The sequence below is a fragment of the Callithrix jacchus genome, chromosome 12 (assembly GCF_049354715.1).
Source record: "Callithrix jacchus isolate 240 chromosome 12, calJac240_pri, whole genome shotgun sequence".
Classification (NCBI taxonomy): domain Eukaryota; kingdom Metazoa; phylum Chordata; class Mammalia; order Primates; family Cebidae; genus Callithrix; species Callithrix jacchus.
This window is the reverse complement of record NC_133513.1, coordinates 14,094,099-14,112,039: the sequence shown is the minus strand read 5'-3', so window position 1 is coordinate 14,112,039 and position 17,941 is coordinate 14,094,099. Positions and strand designations below refer to the sequence as shown.

At 51.3% G+C, this 17,941-nt stretch overlaps 1 protein-coding gene and 1 long non-coding RNA gene across 7 annotated transcripts in view; one reads left to right on the top strand and one right to left on the bottom strand.

The window, feature by feature from the left end:
• Positions 1–17,941, top strand: part of ABCC6 (ATP binding cassette subfamily C member 6) — a 78,094-nt gene that overhangs the window by 26,521 nt on the left and 33,632 nt on the right. For all 6 annotated transcript variants that reach the window (XM_009009159.5, XM_054242600.2, XM_002755895.6 and 3 more), the window contains exons 11-17: positions 2,965–3,057; positions 5,670–5,873; positions 7,055–7,198; positions 8,734–8,821; positions 11,285–11,360; positions 13,698–13,824; positions 14,035–14,211. In XM_009009159.5, coding sequence (XP_009007407.4) covers positions 2,965–3,057; positions 5,670–5,873; positions 7,055–7,198; positions 8,734–8,821; positions 11,285–11,360; positions 13,698–13,824; positions 14,035–14,211 — 909 coding nt within the window. The remainder of the gene's footprint in view (positions 1–2,964; positions 3,058–5,669; positions 5,874–7,054; positions 7,199–8,733; positions 8,822–11,284; positions 11,361–13,697; positions 13,825–14,034; positions 14,212–17,941) is intronic.
• Positions 1,347–5,845, bottom strand: LOC144578586 (uncharacterized). The gene is made up of 2 exons (XR_013524621.1): positions 5,373–5,845; positions 1,347–3,330 (listed from the first exon to the last, which is right to left on the bottom strand). It is a non-coding gene; the product is annotated as an uncharacterized LOC144578586 (long non-coding RNA).

The window sequence follows — 17,941 nt, the reverse complement described above, 5'->3', positions numbered from 1 at the left end:
CCAAGACCATGCCATTGCACTTCAGCCTGGGCAACAGAGTGAGACTTCATCTAAAAAAAAAAACAAAAACAAACTCTGTTTATGGATGCTGACATTTGAACTCCATATCATTTTCATATGTCATGACACAGTATCCTTTTGATTTATATATATATTTATATTTATATATTTAACTGGGCATGGTGGTGGTACACACATATAGTCCTAACTGCTTGGGAGGCTGAGGCAGGAGGATCGCTTGAGCCCAGGAGTTGAAGGTTACAGTGAGCTGTGATCATGCCACTGAATTCCAGCTCTGAGACAGAGCAAGATTCTCATTTTAAAATTGTATAAAATGTTTTGTTTTTTGAGACAGAGTCTCACTGTGTCACCAGATTGGCGTACAGTGGCACAATCTTGGTTCACTGCAACCACCTCCTCCCGGGTTCAAGCGGTTCTCCAGCCTCAGCCTCACAAGTAGCTGGGATTACAGGCATGCACCACCATATCCGGCTAACTTTTGTATTTTTAGTAGAGACTGGGTTTCACCATGTTGGCCAGGCTGGTCTCGAACTCCTGACCTCAGCTGATCTGCCCACCAGAGCCTCCCAAAGTGCTGGGATTATGGGCATGAGCCACCGTGCCCGCCCTTGTAAAAAATGTTAGTGGCATTTTGAACATAATTCTTACATACTCCCCCCAAAATTGGAATGCACGTGCGTATGATTATTTATGCCAGGACTAGGGGCTGGGACCTTTTCTAATGGCTTCACCATGTATTCCAGGGCCTTGCAAACAATAGGTTCTTAGCAAGTACAACATAAGGCACTCAGACGGTGCTTGATGTGCAGTACATACGTGTCATCATTAGGAAGAAAGAGAGGGAGAGAGGAGGAACACGGGATATTTCAGGGCAATTGATCAGGTTGACACCACCACTGCTAAAAATCAGATAAGACCAGTCTGAGCGTGGTGGCTCATGCCTGTAATCCCAACACTTTGGGAGACCGAGGCTGGTCAATCACTTAGGTCAGGAGTTCAAGACCAGAGAGGCCAATATGGCAAATACTGAAAATAAAAAATGAGCAAGGCATGGTGGCATGCACCTGTGATCCCAGCTCCTCAGGAGGCTGAGACAGGAGATTCACTTGGGAAGCAGAAGTTGCAGTGAACCAAGATCATGTCACTGCACTCTAGCCTGGGTGACAGAGCAAGACTCCATCTCATTAAAAAAAAAAAAGAAGAAGAAAAGAAAAAATGTGTTCCTAAGGACTGAGATGGGAAACTGAGGCACAGACTGGAGTTGGGGTGGTACTTGTCAAGAGAATGGGTTCAAGTAACCTGTGAAGGACTCTCAGAAAGTCACAGCAACTTAAAAATCATTTATTCTACCTCCCACTTCCACATTTTCCAGATATAGAAACCGAAGCTGAGAGGGGAAGATAACTATCCCAAAAGCACCACGTTGGTAGGGAGCAGGGTTGCCAGAGAAAACACAGGACATGCAGTGAAGCATGAGTTTCAGACTCAGTGAGAGTTAAGTTTATGTCCCAAATAATGCACGAGACTTAGATGAAAACCTTACTCTTTGTCTTCAAAGGTAACTGGGCATCTGGATGATGATTTGCTAAGTCTGACGACCCTCATGAGGGTAAAATGAAGATTAGGAAAATAATTAAATGTAAGAAGCAAACATGCAAAATGAGGACAAATCTGTTCCCACTTTGCAGACAAGGGAATTGCACGTTAGGGAGGCGACTTGTCCCAAGGCCACACTGACAAGCGTCAGAGTCAGGGTTTGAAGCCAGTCCTGATTCCAGAGGTCTCAAATTCACTGTTGTGGCCAGGAACAGCCCCCAGTGCTACTCGTGTGTGTGCATGTTCTGTCTCGAATATGACCCTCTCCCCATCATGTAAGTGGGCATTCCCCTCCCTGACACTGAAGGACCCCGTCTTCAGCAGGCGCCTCCTGACCCAGAAGACCCCCATGAGCCCAGATCCCTGGGACCTGGTGGCTGCCCTTATCACATTCCCTGACTCCCCATCTTAGGACCCAAGTCTGACCCCCTTCAGGATCTGCAGCTGTGTTACAGGAAAGAGGACCCGATCCAGATCATAAGGGTGGGCTCTTGGATCTCGTGCAAGAACGAATTCAGGATGAGTATGTAAAGCCAAGTGAGTTTTTTGTATGGTTTTTGTTTTTGTTTTTGACATGGAATCTCACTCTGGTGCCCAGGCTGGAGTGCAGTGGCACAATGGTGGCTCGCTGCAACCTCGGTCTCCCAGATTCAAGCGATTCTCCTCCCTCAGCCTCCTGAGTAGCTGGGATCACAGGTGACTGCCAGCACGCCCAGCTCATTTTTATATTTTCAGTAGAGACGGGATTTCACCATGTTGGCCAGGCTGGTTTGGAACTCCTGATCTCAGGTGATCCACACGCCTCAGCCTCCCAAAGTGCTGGGATTATAGGCATGAGCTACGGTGCCTGGCTGAAAGGAAGTTTTTCAGGAAAGCAACGATATAAAAGAATGACTACTCCTTAGAATGGCCCAGAGGGCGCTGGCGTTTTATGGTTATTTCTTGATGATGTGCTGAACAAGGGGTGGATTATTCACACCTCTCCCTTTTAGACCATATAGGGCAACTTCCAGATGTTGCCATGACATTTGTAAACTGTCATGGCGCTGGTAGGAGTGTAGCAGTGAGGATGACCAGAGGTCACTCTGGTCGCCATCTTGGTTTTGGTGGGTTGGACTGGCTTCTTTACTGCAGCCTGTTTTACTGTCAAGGTCTGTGACCTGTATCCGGTGCTGCTCTCCTGTCTCATCCTGTGACTCAGGATGCCTTCACCGCCTGGGAATGCAGCCCAGTAGGTCTCACCTCCTTTTACCCAGCTCCTATTGAAGATGGAGCTGCTGTGGTTCACACGCCTCTGGCAGCTGGACTCCTCGGGATCTGCTGACATCCTGTCCCCTCTGTCCCCAGCTCCTGGGCCCGTCTGCCCTCATGGCCATCGCTGTCTTCCTGAGCCTCCTCCCTCTGAATTTCTTTATCACCAAGAAGAGGAACCACCATCAGGTTTGGCTTTTGGGAAAGGGACAGACCAGGCAGGAAGAAGGGAGGAAGCCACAGCTCCTGTGTGGGTGATGGGGAGGGGAGAGCTGAGTGGGAGCCCACAGGTCTGCTTTGTTCTAGTCTCTGTGAGTTGCCCATTGTGCAGACCTGCCCCCGCTCCTCTCCCATCACGATGGATGGCGGCTCCTCTCTCCAGTGTTCAGGCCCCAGGCCCTGGGTCAGTTCAATGCCTTTTTCTCTCGTACCCCATCGGTCAGCAGATTTGCTTGGTGTCACCTTCAAAATGCATCCAGAATGTCACCCTTCCTGGTGTAGGCTCTCCAAGCCCCCACCCCCACCCCCACCCTTTCTCTAACCTGGATCCCTACAGCAAGGCCCTGGCTCACTCTCTACTTCTGCCCCAGCCTCTCTCCACTACCAGCCACAGGAGACCTGTGCAAGCCAAATCCATTGCACCTTCCTCTGCTGAGACCCACAGCTGCCTGGTTTTCCTCAGTCTGAGCCAAAGGCCCCACAGTGGCCCACCAGGCCCGCCCTGAGCAGCCTCATTGCCTCCAGCCTCACCTTCCACCCATCTCCCTCCCTTCCCCACCTACCCCCCTTCCCCATCCTCACATCTGCCTGATGTTCACACATCTCTCCAGGCATCTGCTTTAGCTGTTCCCTCTGCCTGGACCACCCTCTCTCCAGAAGGCCCTTGTCCCCTCCAGCACCCCCTGCAGTCAGGGCTGCCTCCCTCACCACCGTCCAGCAAGGACACGGCCCGCCCATCCCTCTCCTCCCAGCAGCTCCCTTCCTTGGCCTGCCCTGGGTTTGTTTTTGCTTTTCCCCAGCACTTCCCCTTCCTAAAGGGCCCTTAGGGAAGTGCCTGTCAGGGGCCGATGGCCTTGCTCTCCCTAGACTGGAAGCTCCACAGCAGCACGGGCCACTCACTGTGGCAGACTCAGTATCTAGTTAGTGCTCAGCATGCAGAAGGTGCTGGATAAGTGTTTGAGAACTATGGAAGAAAGGAGGGAGGGGAAAAGGGAGGGAAGGGAGAAAAGGAGAGGAGGAGTGAAAAGGAGGGAGGGAAGGAAAGATAGGAAAGGGGAGGATAGATGGAGGGAAGGAAAGAGTTGAAAGAGGAAGAGAAGGAATGAGGGAGGGAAGGAAGAAAGGGAGGAGGGAGAGAAGGAAGGAAGGCCAGGAGAGAGGAAGAAAGAAAAGAAAGGTGGAACTGAACGAGGGAGGGAAGGGGGATGGAGGGAAGGAACTTATTTCCTCTCTAGGCCCAGCTGTCCCAGTGTCTGTCACGTGGGCTATTTCTCCAGCCTCCTGCATGGCCTCCTCGAAAATCTTCTAGGTGGGCACAGTGGCTCAGGCCTATAATCCCAGCACTTTGAGAGGCCAAGCTGAGCAGGTCACCTGAGGTGAGGAGTTTGAAACTGGCCTGGCCAACATGGCAAAACCCTGTCTCTACTAAAAAACATGGAGGAGGGTCAGGAATGACAATCCCTTGAACCCGGGAGGAGGAGGTTACAGTGAGCCAAGATCATGCCACTGTACTCCAGCCTGGGTGACAGAGCAATACTTCATTTCAAAAAAAAAAACTTCCAGGCAGCTGCCCTCTGGTGATGCCCCCCCAAACCCAGTGAAGCATGGGAGACCCCAAACTCCTGCCTGACCCTAAAGTGCCAAGTGACCCTGCCCACACATTCCTGTGGCCACACTGAGAGTCCTCCAAGGCTTGCTGCTCCCTGTGCCTGGGATTTTGCTGCCCCCTGTCTCAAAGCCTCCCCTCGCTCTTCCTCGCTCCATCCCCCCATCCTCTGCCTGCCCAGCACCCACCTCCTGGTCATTTAACGTGTAGCTCAGGGGCCTGGGACAGTGGCTCACGCCTATGATTTCAGCACTTTGGGAGGCTGAGGTGGGCGGATCACAAGGTCAGGAGATCGAGACAAGCCTAACACAGTGAAACCCCATCTCTACTAAAAATTCAAAAAATAAATTAGCTGGGCGTGGTGGTGGGCACCTGTAATCCCAGCTACTCAGGAGGCTGAGGCAGGAGAATCGTTTAAACCTGGGAAATGGAGGTTGCAGTGAACCGAGATTGTACCACTGCACTCCAGCCTGGGCTACAAGAGTGAGACACTGTCTTTAAAAAAGAAAAAAACAAAGATGTAGCTCAGGCTGTCATCCCAGCACTTTAGGAGACAGAGGGCAGATGTTCTCTTGAGCCCAGGAGCTCCATACCAGCCTGGGCAACATAGTGAGGCCCCCCAACTTCACAAAATGTAAACGGAGGAAAAAAAAAAAGATGTAGCTCAGATATCACCCACCTCCATTTAGCCTTCCTGATGGTGCCATACCCAGCGGGGGTCAGGGCTGCCTGTGTTCTCCGGGCATCAGAGAGCAACTGCTTCCCTGGGGCGATGGTCCCGGGTCAGCTCCTGCAGGAATCCAGGCACAGGATGATGATGGACGGACCAGGACTGAAGGTCAGAGACGTGGAGAGGCAGACAGCTTTGGGACGTACTTGTCAAAATCAGTGAGATTTGCTGCAGGGTGGCTGTCAGGATGCAGGGGAGAATTCTAGACCGGCCCTGTCTTCATCTCTCTCTCCTCTCCAATCCCAGGAAGAGCAAATGAGGCAGAAGGACTCGCGGGCCCGGCTCACAAGCTCCATCCTCAGGAACTCAAGGACCATCAAGTTCCATGGCTGGGAGGGAGCCTTTCTGGACAGAGTCCTGGGCATCCGGGGCCGGGAGCTGGGCGCCTTGCGGACCTCCGGCCTCCTCTTCTCCGTGTCACTGGTGTCCTTCCAAGTGTCTACGTTTCTGGTGACGTCACTCTAATCTCTATGCGGAGCAGGACTTGGGAAACAGTGTGGGGTGGGGGTGGGGTGAGGTAGGTGGAGCCTCCCAGATCCTACCACCCTGTCCCTCAAAACCCACTCATTCAGGATTCTGTTCTCTCGGGGTTCCTGCTGTCTTCTGCCTGAGTGAATTAATCTGATCATTTGGTGAATGTGGCAGCGGCTGATGAGGTCTGCTGTTCTGAGAGTTCCAGGCTTCTACTGACATGAGAAGGAGGGTGGAGGTGCAGGGGGACTGCCGAGGTAGAATCCGGCGTCTGAGTGGCTTCCCTGCTGCTGGCCAGCAGATGTCCACAGCCACCCTGTCACTGACGTGATCCTTGTCCTGCCATTCTGTCATTTATTTCAGATTGCTGTCAGAACAGCCTTCCTAAAGCATAGCTTTAAAAAATTTGATACATAGGCTGGGCACAGTTGCTGAAGTCTGTCATCCCAGCACTTTGGGAGGCTGAGGTGGGTGGATCACCTGAGGTCAGGAGTTCAAGACCAGCCTGTCCAACATGGCAAAACCCTGTCTCTACCAAAAACACAAAGATTAGTCAGGCATGGTAGAGAGCAGCTATAATCCCAGCTACCCAGGAGGCTGAGGCAAGAGAATCGCTTGAACCTGTGTGGTGGAGATGGCAGTGAGCCAAGATTGCGCCACTTCACTACAGCCTGGGCAACAGAGCAAGATTTTGTTTGGGGGGAAAAAAAAAAGGCAGGGGGACCACAAATGGCACCAACTCCTAGAGCCCTCACGTGCTGCTCCTGCCTGCAGCTTTAGTCATCTTCCAAGGGACTCTTGGGTCACAAGTTCCACCATGCCTAAAACAGCAATGCTACCAAGATCAGAAACTCTGCTGTCCCCCCAGCGCCTGGAGCCGAGAGGCATTAGGTTCTCCCCTAGCCTCTAGTGATGCCTAGAGGGGCTGCACCCTCATGGCCTTTAGCAACACACCACGTCTTTAGAGAGAGCCTTGCATAGCTTATGGCTGAGGAGTGGACGTATATTAGCAGGATTGGGAGTGGGATCTACTGAGGGAGGCTCATGTGGACATGGTGGGTGGGCTTTGTGGACACTGCAGGCACCATAGCTTGCCTGGGCTGCCCAATCCATGCTTGTGTGTGTCACTGTCAGCTCATGTGTTCCCCCTCCCACCCCAGGTTTCACTGGTGGTGTTTGCTGTCCACACTCTGGTGGCCGAGAATGCCATGGATGCAGAGAAAGCCTTTGTGACTCTCACGGTTCTCAACATCCTCAACAAGGCCCAGGCTTTCCTGCCCTTCTCCATCCACTCCCTTGTCCAGGTGAGGTGGGGGTCAGGGCTGGAGCCATCCTGGGGGAGCGTGTGGGCTGCACTGGCTTCAGCTACCCTAGGCCTGCCATTTGCAGAGGAGGGGAAAGACAGAGTGGGAGGGAGACAGATGGTGTGGAGCTGGAAAAGAGGCAAACAGGGGCAAGAACAGAGGTGGGCAGAGAGTACAGCAGACATCTGCAAGGGGCCAGCCTTTGTCTGTACCACCATGGAATCTGACAACCATCTCCATGAGGATCTGGAACCGCAGGGGCTGTCTGCTATGACAGCAGGTGTCACCAACACAATCAGCACTTGGTCACAGGTACCATCGCTGAGAACCAGGAGGGCACTTGGCTTCCCAAAGTGCTGGGATTACAGGCATGAGCCGCTGCACCTGCCTAATCTGTATTTTAATGAGTGGTTTCTTTCTTCCCCAAAGATGGGTTTGTGACTGGGAGAGGGCGCCCCAGATGGACAGCATTTGATACTGTTCCGTATAATGTGCGGACCTCTCCACAGACACCCTCAGAACATGCAGGCTCATCCATCTGTCCAGCAATTCCGCATCCGAGCAATCATGTCGGTTCCCTTTTTTACACAAAGCAATTTTGTTTCTCTTCCTTTGCTATCTCTGGTCCTTTCAGCATCATGAAAACAAGAAACGGTGGTATACCTGAGCCGTCTGTTTTTATTTTTTTTATTTATATTTATATTTATTTTATTATTATTTTTGAGACAGAGTCTCACTCTGTCACCCAGGATGGAATACAATGGTGCAATCTAGGCTCACTGCAACCTTCACCTCCTGGGTTCAGGGATTCTCCTGCTTCAGCCTCGCAAGTAGGTGGGACTACAGGCACATACAACCATGCCCAGCTAATTTTTTTTGTATTGTTCATACAGATGAGGTTTCACTATGTTGACCAGGCTGGTCTTCAACTGCTGATTTCAGGTGATCTCCCCACCTTGGCATCCCAAAGTGCTGGGATTTCAGACATAAGCCACAGTGCCAATTGTCACCCAGGCTGGAGTGCAGTGGTGTGATCTCAACTCACTGCGTCATGGAACTCCTGGCCTCAAGTGATCCTCCTGCACTTGGCTTCCCAAAGTGCTTGGATTATAGGTATAAGCCACTGCACCTGGCTTAATCTCTCACTTTGCCGACCAGTCTTTCTTCCTTCCCCAAGATGGGTTTGTGACTGGGACAGGATGCCCCCAGGTGGGCAACATTTGAAATTGTATAATGGCTTGATAACCTCATTGGAAAAGCCACCATCCTCTTCTCAGATCTTTTCTGTGGAATGGCAGCTGGTTTGTTCCCGTGTCACTGATTGATAGGAGTGCAGAGGTGGCAGATCGCCACGGTCAAGGTCACCATGCAGGGTGCATGGTTTCCCAGGAACTAGAAAGCTTTGTCCTCACGCCTTGCACACGCACAGAACTTGGTAGACAGGAAGCTGTTGCCACACCTCTTGAGACGCGAACACCCGAAGCCCAGGTTCTTTGGCCTTCTGGCTGGGTAACCAGGGGCTTCGGTTTCCCTAGGCCCGGGTGTCCTTTGACCGTCTGGTCTCCTTCCTCTGCCTGGAAGAAGTTGACCCTGGTGCAGTGGACTCGTGTCCCTCTGGAAGCTGTGAGTGCTGAGTCTGGCAGCAGGGGTGTGGGAGGGATGGGGGGCATGGGGGCTGTCTGGGCCCATAATGGCAAGCCAGCATCAGCGCTGGGGGGAGATGGGGGCTGCATGTGCAGATCACGCCATCTGCATGTCACTTGGCAACAGGCACCGTGCTGCTGCTCTTTGTGCTAGCCATTCGGCGACCGCTCAGTGAGCACCAACTTTGTGCAGTCCTGTGGGTGCAGCAGAGAACACGCTAACAAGGGGGCCCCAAGCCTTTTGGCACCCGGGACTAGTTTTGTGGAAGACAGTGTTTCTATGGACCGTGGTGGGGCGCACGGTTTTGGGACGATTCAAACACATTATATTTATTGTGTACTTTATTCTTACTACGTTGTGATATGTAATGAAATAATGATACAGCTCACCACAATGTAGAATCAGTGGGAGCCCTGAGTTTGTTTTCCTGCAATTGCATGGTCCCATCTGGGGGTGATGGGAGACAGTGACAGATCACGATGCATTAGATTCTCATAAGGAGCACGAGGCCCAGATTCCTCACTTGCACAGTTCACAGTAGGGTGTGTGCTCCTGTGAGAATCTGATGCTGCTGCTCATCTGGCAGGAGGTGGAGCTAAGGTGATGGGAAGTGGCTGTGAACACAGATGACACTCTGCTCGTCTGCTGTCTGCTCACCTCCTGCTGGATGGCCCAGTTCCTGAGAGGCTGCAGACTGGTACCAGTCTGTGGCCTGGGGCTTGGGGACTCCTGCTTCTACAGACCAGGTCCCTGTTCTCATGCAGAAAGTCCAAGATGATAAGCATGGCAACATTTTGGTCAAGCTAGAAAATAACATCATTGCAAGTCAGGCACGGTGACTCATGCCTGTAATCCCAGCACTTCGGGAGGCCGAGGCAGGCGGATCATGAGGTCAGGAGTCCAAGACCAGCCTGACTAACATGACAAAACCCTATCTCTACTAAAATACAAAAATTAGTCAGTCATGGTGGCATGTACCTGTAATCCCAGCTACTCAGGTGGCTGAGGCAGGAGAGTTACTTGAACCCAGGAGGCAGAGGTGGCACTGAGCCAAGATCGCACCGCTGCCCTCCAGCCTGGGTGACAGCGAGACTCTGTCTCAAAAAAAAAAAAAAAAAAAAAAAAAAAAAAAAAAAGCAAGCATCATTGCAAGCGCCATTACATAAGACTCACCAAGCTCAAGTTACCTGGGCTTCCCCCTCCACCCCATCATTTCGCCACCCCACAGGCCAAGACACTCTCCCCCTTGTTGTACTGAAGAACCTGTACATGAGAAACACCCACTATGTGGGTGAATGCCTCGCCTGTGACATTGGACTGCCCTGGTCCAAATCCCAGCCCCAGCACTGACTAACTGGGTGATTCTGACAAGTAGATCATCTCTCTCAGCCTCCGTGTTCCCATCTGCAAAATGGGCATGTCAATCATCACAGCAGCTAACTGTGGGGATGGATTTAATTGATCTTGGCTGAGCTGTGAGAGCTTTGATTTTTAGAAAATCTTTGAGGTGATTCTGTGTTACGGATCAAGAACCACTGATCTAATTACACTTGTCACAGTGAAATAATTAGTTTATTAATTATAATGGTTATAATTATTATAGTTATATTGTAATTATACTATATCATACATTATATAATATGCTATAATTATATAACATATATAAATATGAATTATATGTTATAATTATTTATTATTACTGTTATTGTTTGAGATGGAGTCTCTCTCTGTTATCCATGGTATAGTATAGTTGCGAAATCTCGGCTCACTGCAACCTCCCGAGTTCAAGCAATTCTCCTGCCTTAGCCTCTTGAGTAGCTGATTACAGGCACCTGCCACCACGCCTGGCTAATTTTCACACTTTTTGGTGGAGTCAGCATTTTGCCGTGTTGGCCAGCGTGGTCTCAAACTCCTAACCTCAAGTGAGCAACCCACCTCTGCTTCCCGAAGCACTGGGATTACGGGCTTGAGACACTGCTCCTGGCCACAGTGAAATTAATAACACCTCCTTCACTCTCTGGGAAGGCTGGGATTAGATGACAATTTATATCAGAATTCTGTTAACTTTTTCATAAATGCCAGATTGTACATATTTTAGGCTCGTGGGCCACACAGTCTCTGTCACAACTGCTCAAAGCATGAAATATAGAAATGAATGGATTTGGCTGTGTTTCAATGAAATTTTATTGATAAGAACAGGCAGCAGGCAGGATTTGGTCTCTGGGCCATGGTTTGCCTCCTCCTGGATATTAGTCATGGGACACGGAGAGAACAAGACCCCTGCGGGGTCACACACAAGCCAGTGAGTAGCAGGGCAGTTGGTGCAGTGGGAGAGAGTTTCTGCTGCAGCTTCTGCCCTGGGGGGCAGTGCCTGGGTGCCTCTTTGATGCAGAGGCTGGCCAGGTCAGGGGTCTCCTGTAACTGGCCTCTTGTGCTCTGCAGCTGCTGGGAAGGATTGCATCACTATACACAGTGCTACCTTCACCTGGTCCCAGGAGAGCTCTCCCTGCCTCCACAGGTACAGAACGATGTCCATGGTAACCAGCCTCATGTTTTTAGGGAGAAGCTGCGTGGGGCTCCTGCCACCTCCCACCTGAGAGGTGTTGCAGGTTTCCAGCCTGGGACGGGAGGGTGGGTTAGGCTGTGCTGGGGCTCTGCCAGGGAAGTTCCCAGGATGCTCCTGTACCTCCTGCAGGTGGGGACCTGTGCAGCATAGACCTGTACCTCCTGCAGGTGGGGACCAGGCCATCCGAGCCTCTCCCATCATGGAGAGACACCCCTTTGTTCCCAGGCTGGCTGAGACATTGCAAAGGGGAGGCTGGCCGAGAGGAGCCCCAAGGTTCAGCCTCATCAGCTGTGCTCATTTCTGTGCCGCCTATATCAGTCTGAGGCCATCATCACCTACAACCCCCAACTCTATGGCTTGGACTTTGTGGTGAAAAATCTCAGCCAGCCCTAAAACTCCCTGAAAAGGGAAAGAACACACCCTGGGCGGTATTTGTATTGGTTGTCATTCACTCTTGCTACAGGCCATGCTCTGTTCTAGGTACTGGGGATCGGGTGAAGGACAGACAAGGGCTCTGCTCTCTTGGGGTGACGTGCTGATAGAGGTGAGGCCCAAACAGGAAGCCAGGGCAGGGGGACAGAGCACAATGGCATGCCTAGTGAGGGAAGGCCTGGCTTTCAAGCTTAGATCATAAGGAAGAAGACAGCTGTGCAAGTGTCTGGGAGAAGAGCTTTCTTTCTTTCTTTTTTTTTTTTTTTTGAAACAGTCTTGCTCTGTTACACAGGCTGGGGTGCAATGGCATGATCTCAGCTTACTGCAGCCTCCAGCTCCTGAGTTCAAATGATTCTCGTGCCTCACCCTCCCTAGTAGCTGAGATTACAGGTGTGCACCACCATGCCTGGCTAACTTTTGTATTTTTAGTAGAGACAGAGTTTCACCATGTTGGCCATGCTGGTCTCCATCTCCTGACCTCAAGTGATCCACCTGCCTCAGCTCCCAAAAGACTGGGATTACAGGCATGAGTCACCACGTCTGGCCTGGGAGAAGAGCCTTTTAGGCAGTGGGAATGGCATGTGTAAAGTTCCTGGGGCAGGAGTGTGCCTGAACCTGGGCTTCCCAACCTCAGCACCATGGATATTCTGGGCCGAAACTTCTTTGCTAGGGCTGTATTGTGCATTATGGGATATTTAGCAGACCCCCAGACTCTACCTACTAGATGCCAGCAGCACCCCCTACCGGTGTGACATCCAAAAAGATGTTTAGATCTTGCCAAATGACTCACAGAAAATTCAGTCACCCCCAGTTAAGGACCACTGACCTATTGTGTTTAAGAAACAGCAAGGAGGTCAGCATGGCCAAGGCCGAGCAGCTGAGGCACAGGGAGGAAGGAGGCGGGATGTCGCTCATGACTGTCAGGACTTCAGCTTTGACCCTGAGTGAAACGGGAGTGCTGGCGGGTTTTGTTGGGAAGTGTCATGATCTGACTTGGGTTTTTTGTTTGTTTGTTTTTTGAGACAGAGTCTCACTCTGTCGCCAGGCTGGAGTGAAGTGGCACGATATCGGCTCACTGCAACCTCCGCCTCCCAGGTTCAAGCGATTCTCCTGCCTCAGCCTCCCAAATAGCTGGGACTACAGGCATGCACCACCATGGCCAGCTACTTTTTGTGTTTTTAGTAGATACAGGGCTTCTCCGTATTGGTCAGGCTTGTCTCAAATTCCCAACCTCAAGTGATATGCCCTCCTTGGCCTTCCAAAGTGCTGGGATATCAGGCATGAGCCACTGCTGACGGGTTTTAACAGATTCCTCTGGTCATGGGGTGGAGGATGGGCTGTGGGACATGGACAGGAGTGGGGCGGGACCAAGAGCAGCGGCAGGAGGGGTGGAAAGAGCCTATTTATTGCAAGAGCCAAGGCAGGAGGCCAGGCTGGTGAAACCCTCAGGCTACTGCCAACTCTGTGTGCATGTGGGTGGACATACATGCGTGTGTGTGCATGGTGTGCGTGTGTGCACACATGTCTGCATGTGAGCATGGACTGCTTGCATATGCACATGTGCTTTGTGTGTGGATGTGTGACCACATTGTGTTTCTGTGCACGCTAGCATGCTTGTATGAGTGTGCAAATGTGCATGCCTGTGTGCATGCTTTGTGTATGCATGTACACATGTACAGATGTGCACAGGATGGTTGCTCAAATAGCCAGACAAGGACTGGGAAAAGAAGAACAGCCCCACAGGTGCTCTGAGAGACTCCCAGAGCAGGAAAGCCCGGCTCCATGTGGGGCTCAGCCTTCCCCACAGATGCAGGCTAGACCCTAACCAAAGTCATGTCTCCTCTCTTGCATTGCCAGAATAAACCTCACGGTGCCCCAGGGCTGTCTCCTGGCTGTTGTCGGTCCAGTGGGGGCAGGGAAGTCCTCCCTGCTGTCCGCCCTCCTTGGGGAGCTGTCAAAGGTGGAAGGGTTCATGAGCATCAAGGTGAGACCATCCCCTGCCTGTCTGCTAGGATGTCCCCACCATCATGAAAGTCCCCCTTCCTCGCTACCTTCCCACCCCTTCCCATCCCAGCCAAGCTCACTCATTCATTCTGTCCACCACCCACCCACCACTGAGGCTCCCAGTTCTCCTCAAAGCCTATCCTACCTCTGTCTCCATCATCCTCCTGTGACCAAAGTAAGTGTGTTTTAGGGTTCGGTGGCCTACATGCCCCAGGAGGCCTGGGTGCAGAACACCTCTGTGGTGGAGAATGTGTGCTTTGGGCAGGAGCTGGAGCCGGCCTGGCTGGAGAGAGTCCTGGAGGCCTGCGCCCTGCAGCCAGATTTGGACAGCTTCCCTGCGGGAGTCCACACTTCAGTTGGGGAGCAGGTGAGAGTCTCGGGGTCTTTGTGGGACAGGAGACATTGCAGTTTGGGGTCATTTGGGTCCCTGACTCATCATGGGCAGTATGATGGAGAAACGGGGTGAGTGCTCACCGAAGTGGGGAGAAGAAGGGCTCAGCTCCGGGTCAAGCATGTGGTAGGTGCTTAATAAATAATCAGAATTGATGAGTAGAGATGGACGCAGAGAGAGGCAGGGAGTTGTGGCAGGAATTGTCAGTGAGGGGTTCTCTGACAACTGAGAGTGAGGAGACCTACTTCCTGTCTTACTCTGCCCTGCCCTGCTGGATGACGTTGATCTAATTGCTTCCTGTCTCTGGGCCTCACCAAAGGGTCTGGACAGAGATATCCAAGACACAGGATATATGCATCTGGAGCTATAGATTGGGCAGGAGTTGGCAAACTGTGACCCTCAGGCCAAATCCAGCCTAACACTTGTGTATTTTATTATTTTATTGATTGATTGATTGATTGATTGATTGAGTTGGAGTCTCGCTCTGTTGGGCAGGCTGGAGTGCAGTGGTGCAATCTCAGCTTACTGCAACCTCTGCCTCCCACGTTCAAGTGATTGTCCCACCTCAGCCTCCTAAGTAGCTGGGATTTCAGGCACGCCCCACCACACCTGGCTAATTTTTGTATTTTTAGTAGAGACAGGGTTTCACCATGTTGGCTAGGCTGGTCCCGAACTCCTGACCTCATGTGGTCTCCCCATCTTCCTCAGAGTCAAGGCCCAAGTTGTGACAATCCCTGGCAAGGTCCCTGTGACCTGGCTCTGGTACCCATCAGCCTCAGCTCTCATCATCATCTCTCAGCTTCACTCCAGCCTCCAGAGTCTCTGTGACATTCCCTGATCCCCCGCAGCACACTCTGACCCCAGGGCCTTTGCACCTGCTGTTCCCTCTGCTGGAAAGCTCTCCCCAGGAGTCCCCAGGGCTCATCCCTCATGTCTATCACCTTCAAAGAGAGGCCTTCCCTGACCACCTTATCCACCACCTCAGCACCCCCGCTTATGCTAGTGCCCCCCACACCTGCACCTGATTTCTCTCTTCTCTCCTTCCTTCCCTCTCTTTTTTCTTTTCCTTCCCTCTCTCCCTCCCCTCCTCCCCTCCCTCCCTCCCTCCTCCCTTCCCTCCCTCCTCCCCTTCTTCCTTTTCTCCCTCCTTCCCTCACCTCCCTCCCCTCCCTCCCTCCCTCCCTCCCCCCCTCCCTCCCCCTTTCCTTCCTTTTCTTTCTTTTCTTTTGTTTTCAACAGCCTCACTCTGTGTCCCAGGCTGGAGTTCAGAGGTGCAGTCTCAGCTTCCTGAGTTAGTAGAGATGGGGTTTCACCATATTGGCCAGGCTGGTCTTGAAGTCCTGACCTCAAGGGACCCATCTACCTTGGACTCCCAAAGTGTTGGGATTACAGGCATGAGCCACCGCTCCTGGCCAGCCGCCGCTGCTTCCATATTTATTTTTCATAGCATTCTCCACCCGATGTGCTGTCTGTGTTACTGGTTTGTTTATGAATCCCTTGTCTCTCTCCCGCTCGTTAGAATGATGGATCCATTAAGAGAGCAGCAGCTTTGTTTTGCTCATTGCTGTTTCCCCAGAGCCTAGAACCCTGCCTGGTACATGATAAACAGGCAGTAGTTATTCATAGAATGAATGAATGGCTGGGTGCAGTGGTTTATGCCTGTAATCCCAGCACTTTGGGAGGCCCAGGTAGGTGGATTGCTTAAGGTCAAGAGTTTGAGACTGGCCTGGTCAACATGGTGAAACCCCAACTCTACTAAAAATATAAAAATTAGCTAGGAATGGTAGTGCATGCCTGTAATCTCAGCTACTCGGGAGGCTGAGGCAGGAGAATTGCCTACACCCAGGAGGTGGAGGTTGCAGTGAGTCGAGATCACGCTACTGCCCTCCAGCCTGGGTGAAAGAGTAAGACTCTCTCAAAAATAAATAAAAATAATTAAAAGAATGAATGAAAGACAAGAAGGCCTTGATAGAAGGAATAAGTGATAGTAATCGGTAGTACACAAGGGAAATTATAGCAAATGATAATTTACTTGTATATTTCAGGATAGCTAGATGAGAAGGATTGTCATGTTCCCAATACAAAAGATCAATATTTGAGGTGGTGACTGTCTCAGTTACCCTGATATGATCATTACATACTGTCTAGAGCAGGGGTCCCCAACACCCCTGGCCATGGATCAGTACTAGTCTGTGGTCTGTTTTTTTTTTTGTTTGTTTTTTGGATTTTTTTGAGACAGTCTCACTCTGTGCAGTGGTGCAATCTTGGCTGACTGCAACCTCCACCTCGGAGGTTCAAGCAGTTCTCCTCTCAGCCTCCCAAGTAGCTGGGACTACAGGCATGCACCACCACATCCAGCTAATTTTTGTATTTCTAGTAGAGACAGGGTTTCACCATTTTTTATTTTTCAGATGGAGTTTTACTCTTGTTGTCCAGGCTGCAGTACAATGGTGCGATCTTGGCTCACTGCAACCTCCGCCTCCTGGGTTCAAGCGATTCTCCTGCCTCAGCCTCCTGAGTAGCTAGGATTACAGATGTAAGCCACCACGCCTGGCTAATTTTTGTATTTTTAGTAGTGACAGGGTGTCTCCATGTTGATCAGGCTGGTCTCAAACTCCTGACTTCAGGTGATCGGCCCATCTCGCCCTCCCAAATGCTGTGATTACAGGCGTGAGCCACCGCGCCCGGCTCACCTGTTAGGAACTGGGCGGGCAGCACAGCAGGTGAGCAGCGGGTGTGCCAGGGAGGCTTCAGCTGTGTTTACAGCCACTCCTTATTGCTGGCATCACTGCCTGAGCTCCACCTCCTGTCAGATCGGTGGCGGTGTTAGTCTCATAGGAGCGCAAACCCTACTGTAAACAGCACATGGGAGGGAGCTGGGCTGTGTGCTTCTTATGAGAATCCAATGCCTGACGATCTGTCACTGTCTCCCGTCACCCCCAGAAGGGACCATCTAGTTTCAGGAAAACAAGCTCAGGGCTCCCACCGATTCTACGTTATTGTGAGTTGTGTAAGTATTTCATTACATATTACAATGTACCAATAATAGAAGCAGGCCTGGTGCAGGGGCTCATGCCTGTCATCCCAGCACTTTGGGAGGCCAAGGTGAGTGGATCGCCTGAGGTCAGGAGTTCAAGACCAGCCTGGCCAACATGGTGAAACCCCATCTCTACTAAAAATACAAAAACTAGCCAGGTGTTGTGACAGGTGCCTGTAATCCCAGCTACTTGGGAGGCTGAGGCAGGGGAATTGCTTGAACCCAGGAGGTGGAGGTTGCAGTGAGCTGAGATCGCATCACTGCACTGCAGCTGGGTGACAAGAGCAAGACTTCATCTCAACTAAAAATAATAATAACAATAATAGAAGTAAGTGCACAATAAATGTAATGTGCTTGAATCATCCTGAAACCAATCCCCTGTCCCCAGGTCTGTGGAAAAAGTGTCTTCAAAACTGGTCCCTGGTGCCAAAAAGGTTGGGGACCACTGCTCTACAGGCATCAAAATATCACCTGTGCCCCTCAAATAGGTACAGCCATTACATGTCAATAACAACTAAAACAAAATTTAAAATGGAAAGGTAGGACTGAAAAGCTACCACTGGATGAGGGAATAGGGAAATGAGTGGTGTCCTCATTGAAGGTGGTCTCAGTGGAGAAAGGGAGCAGAAGTTGGACTCAAATGGACACAGAGTGAGCAGGAGGAGACAG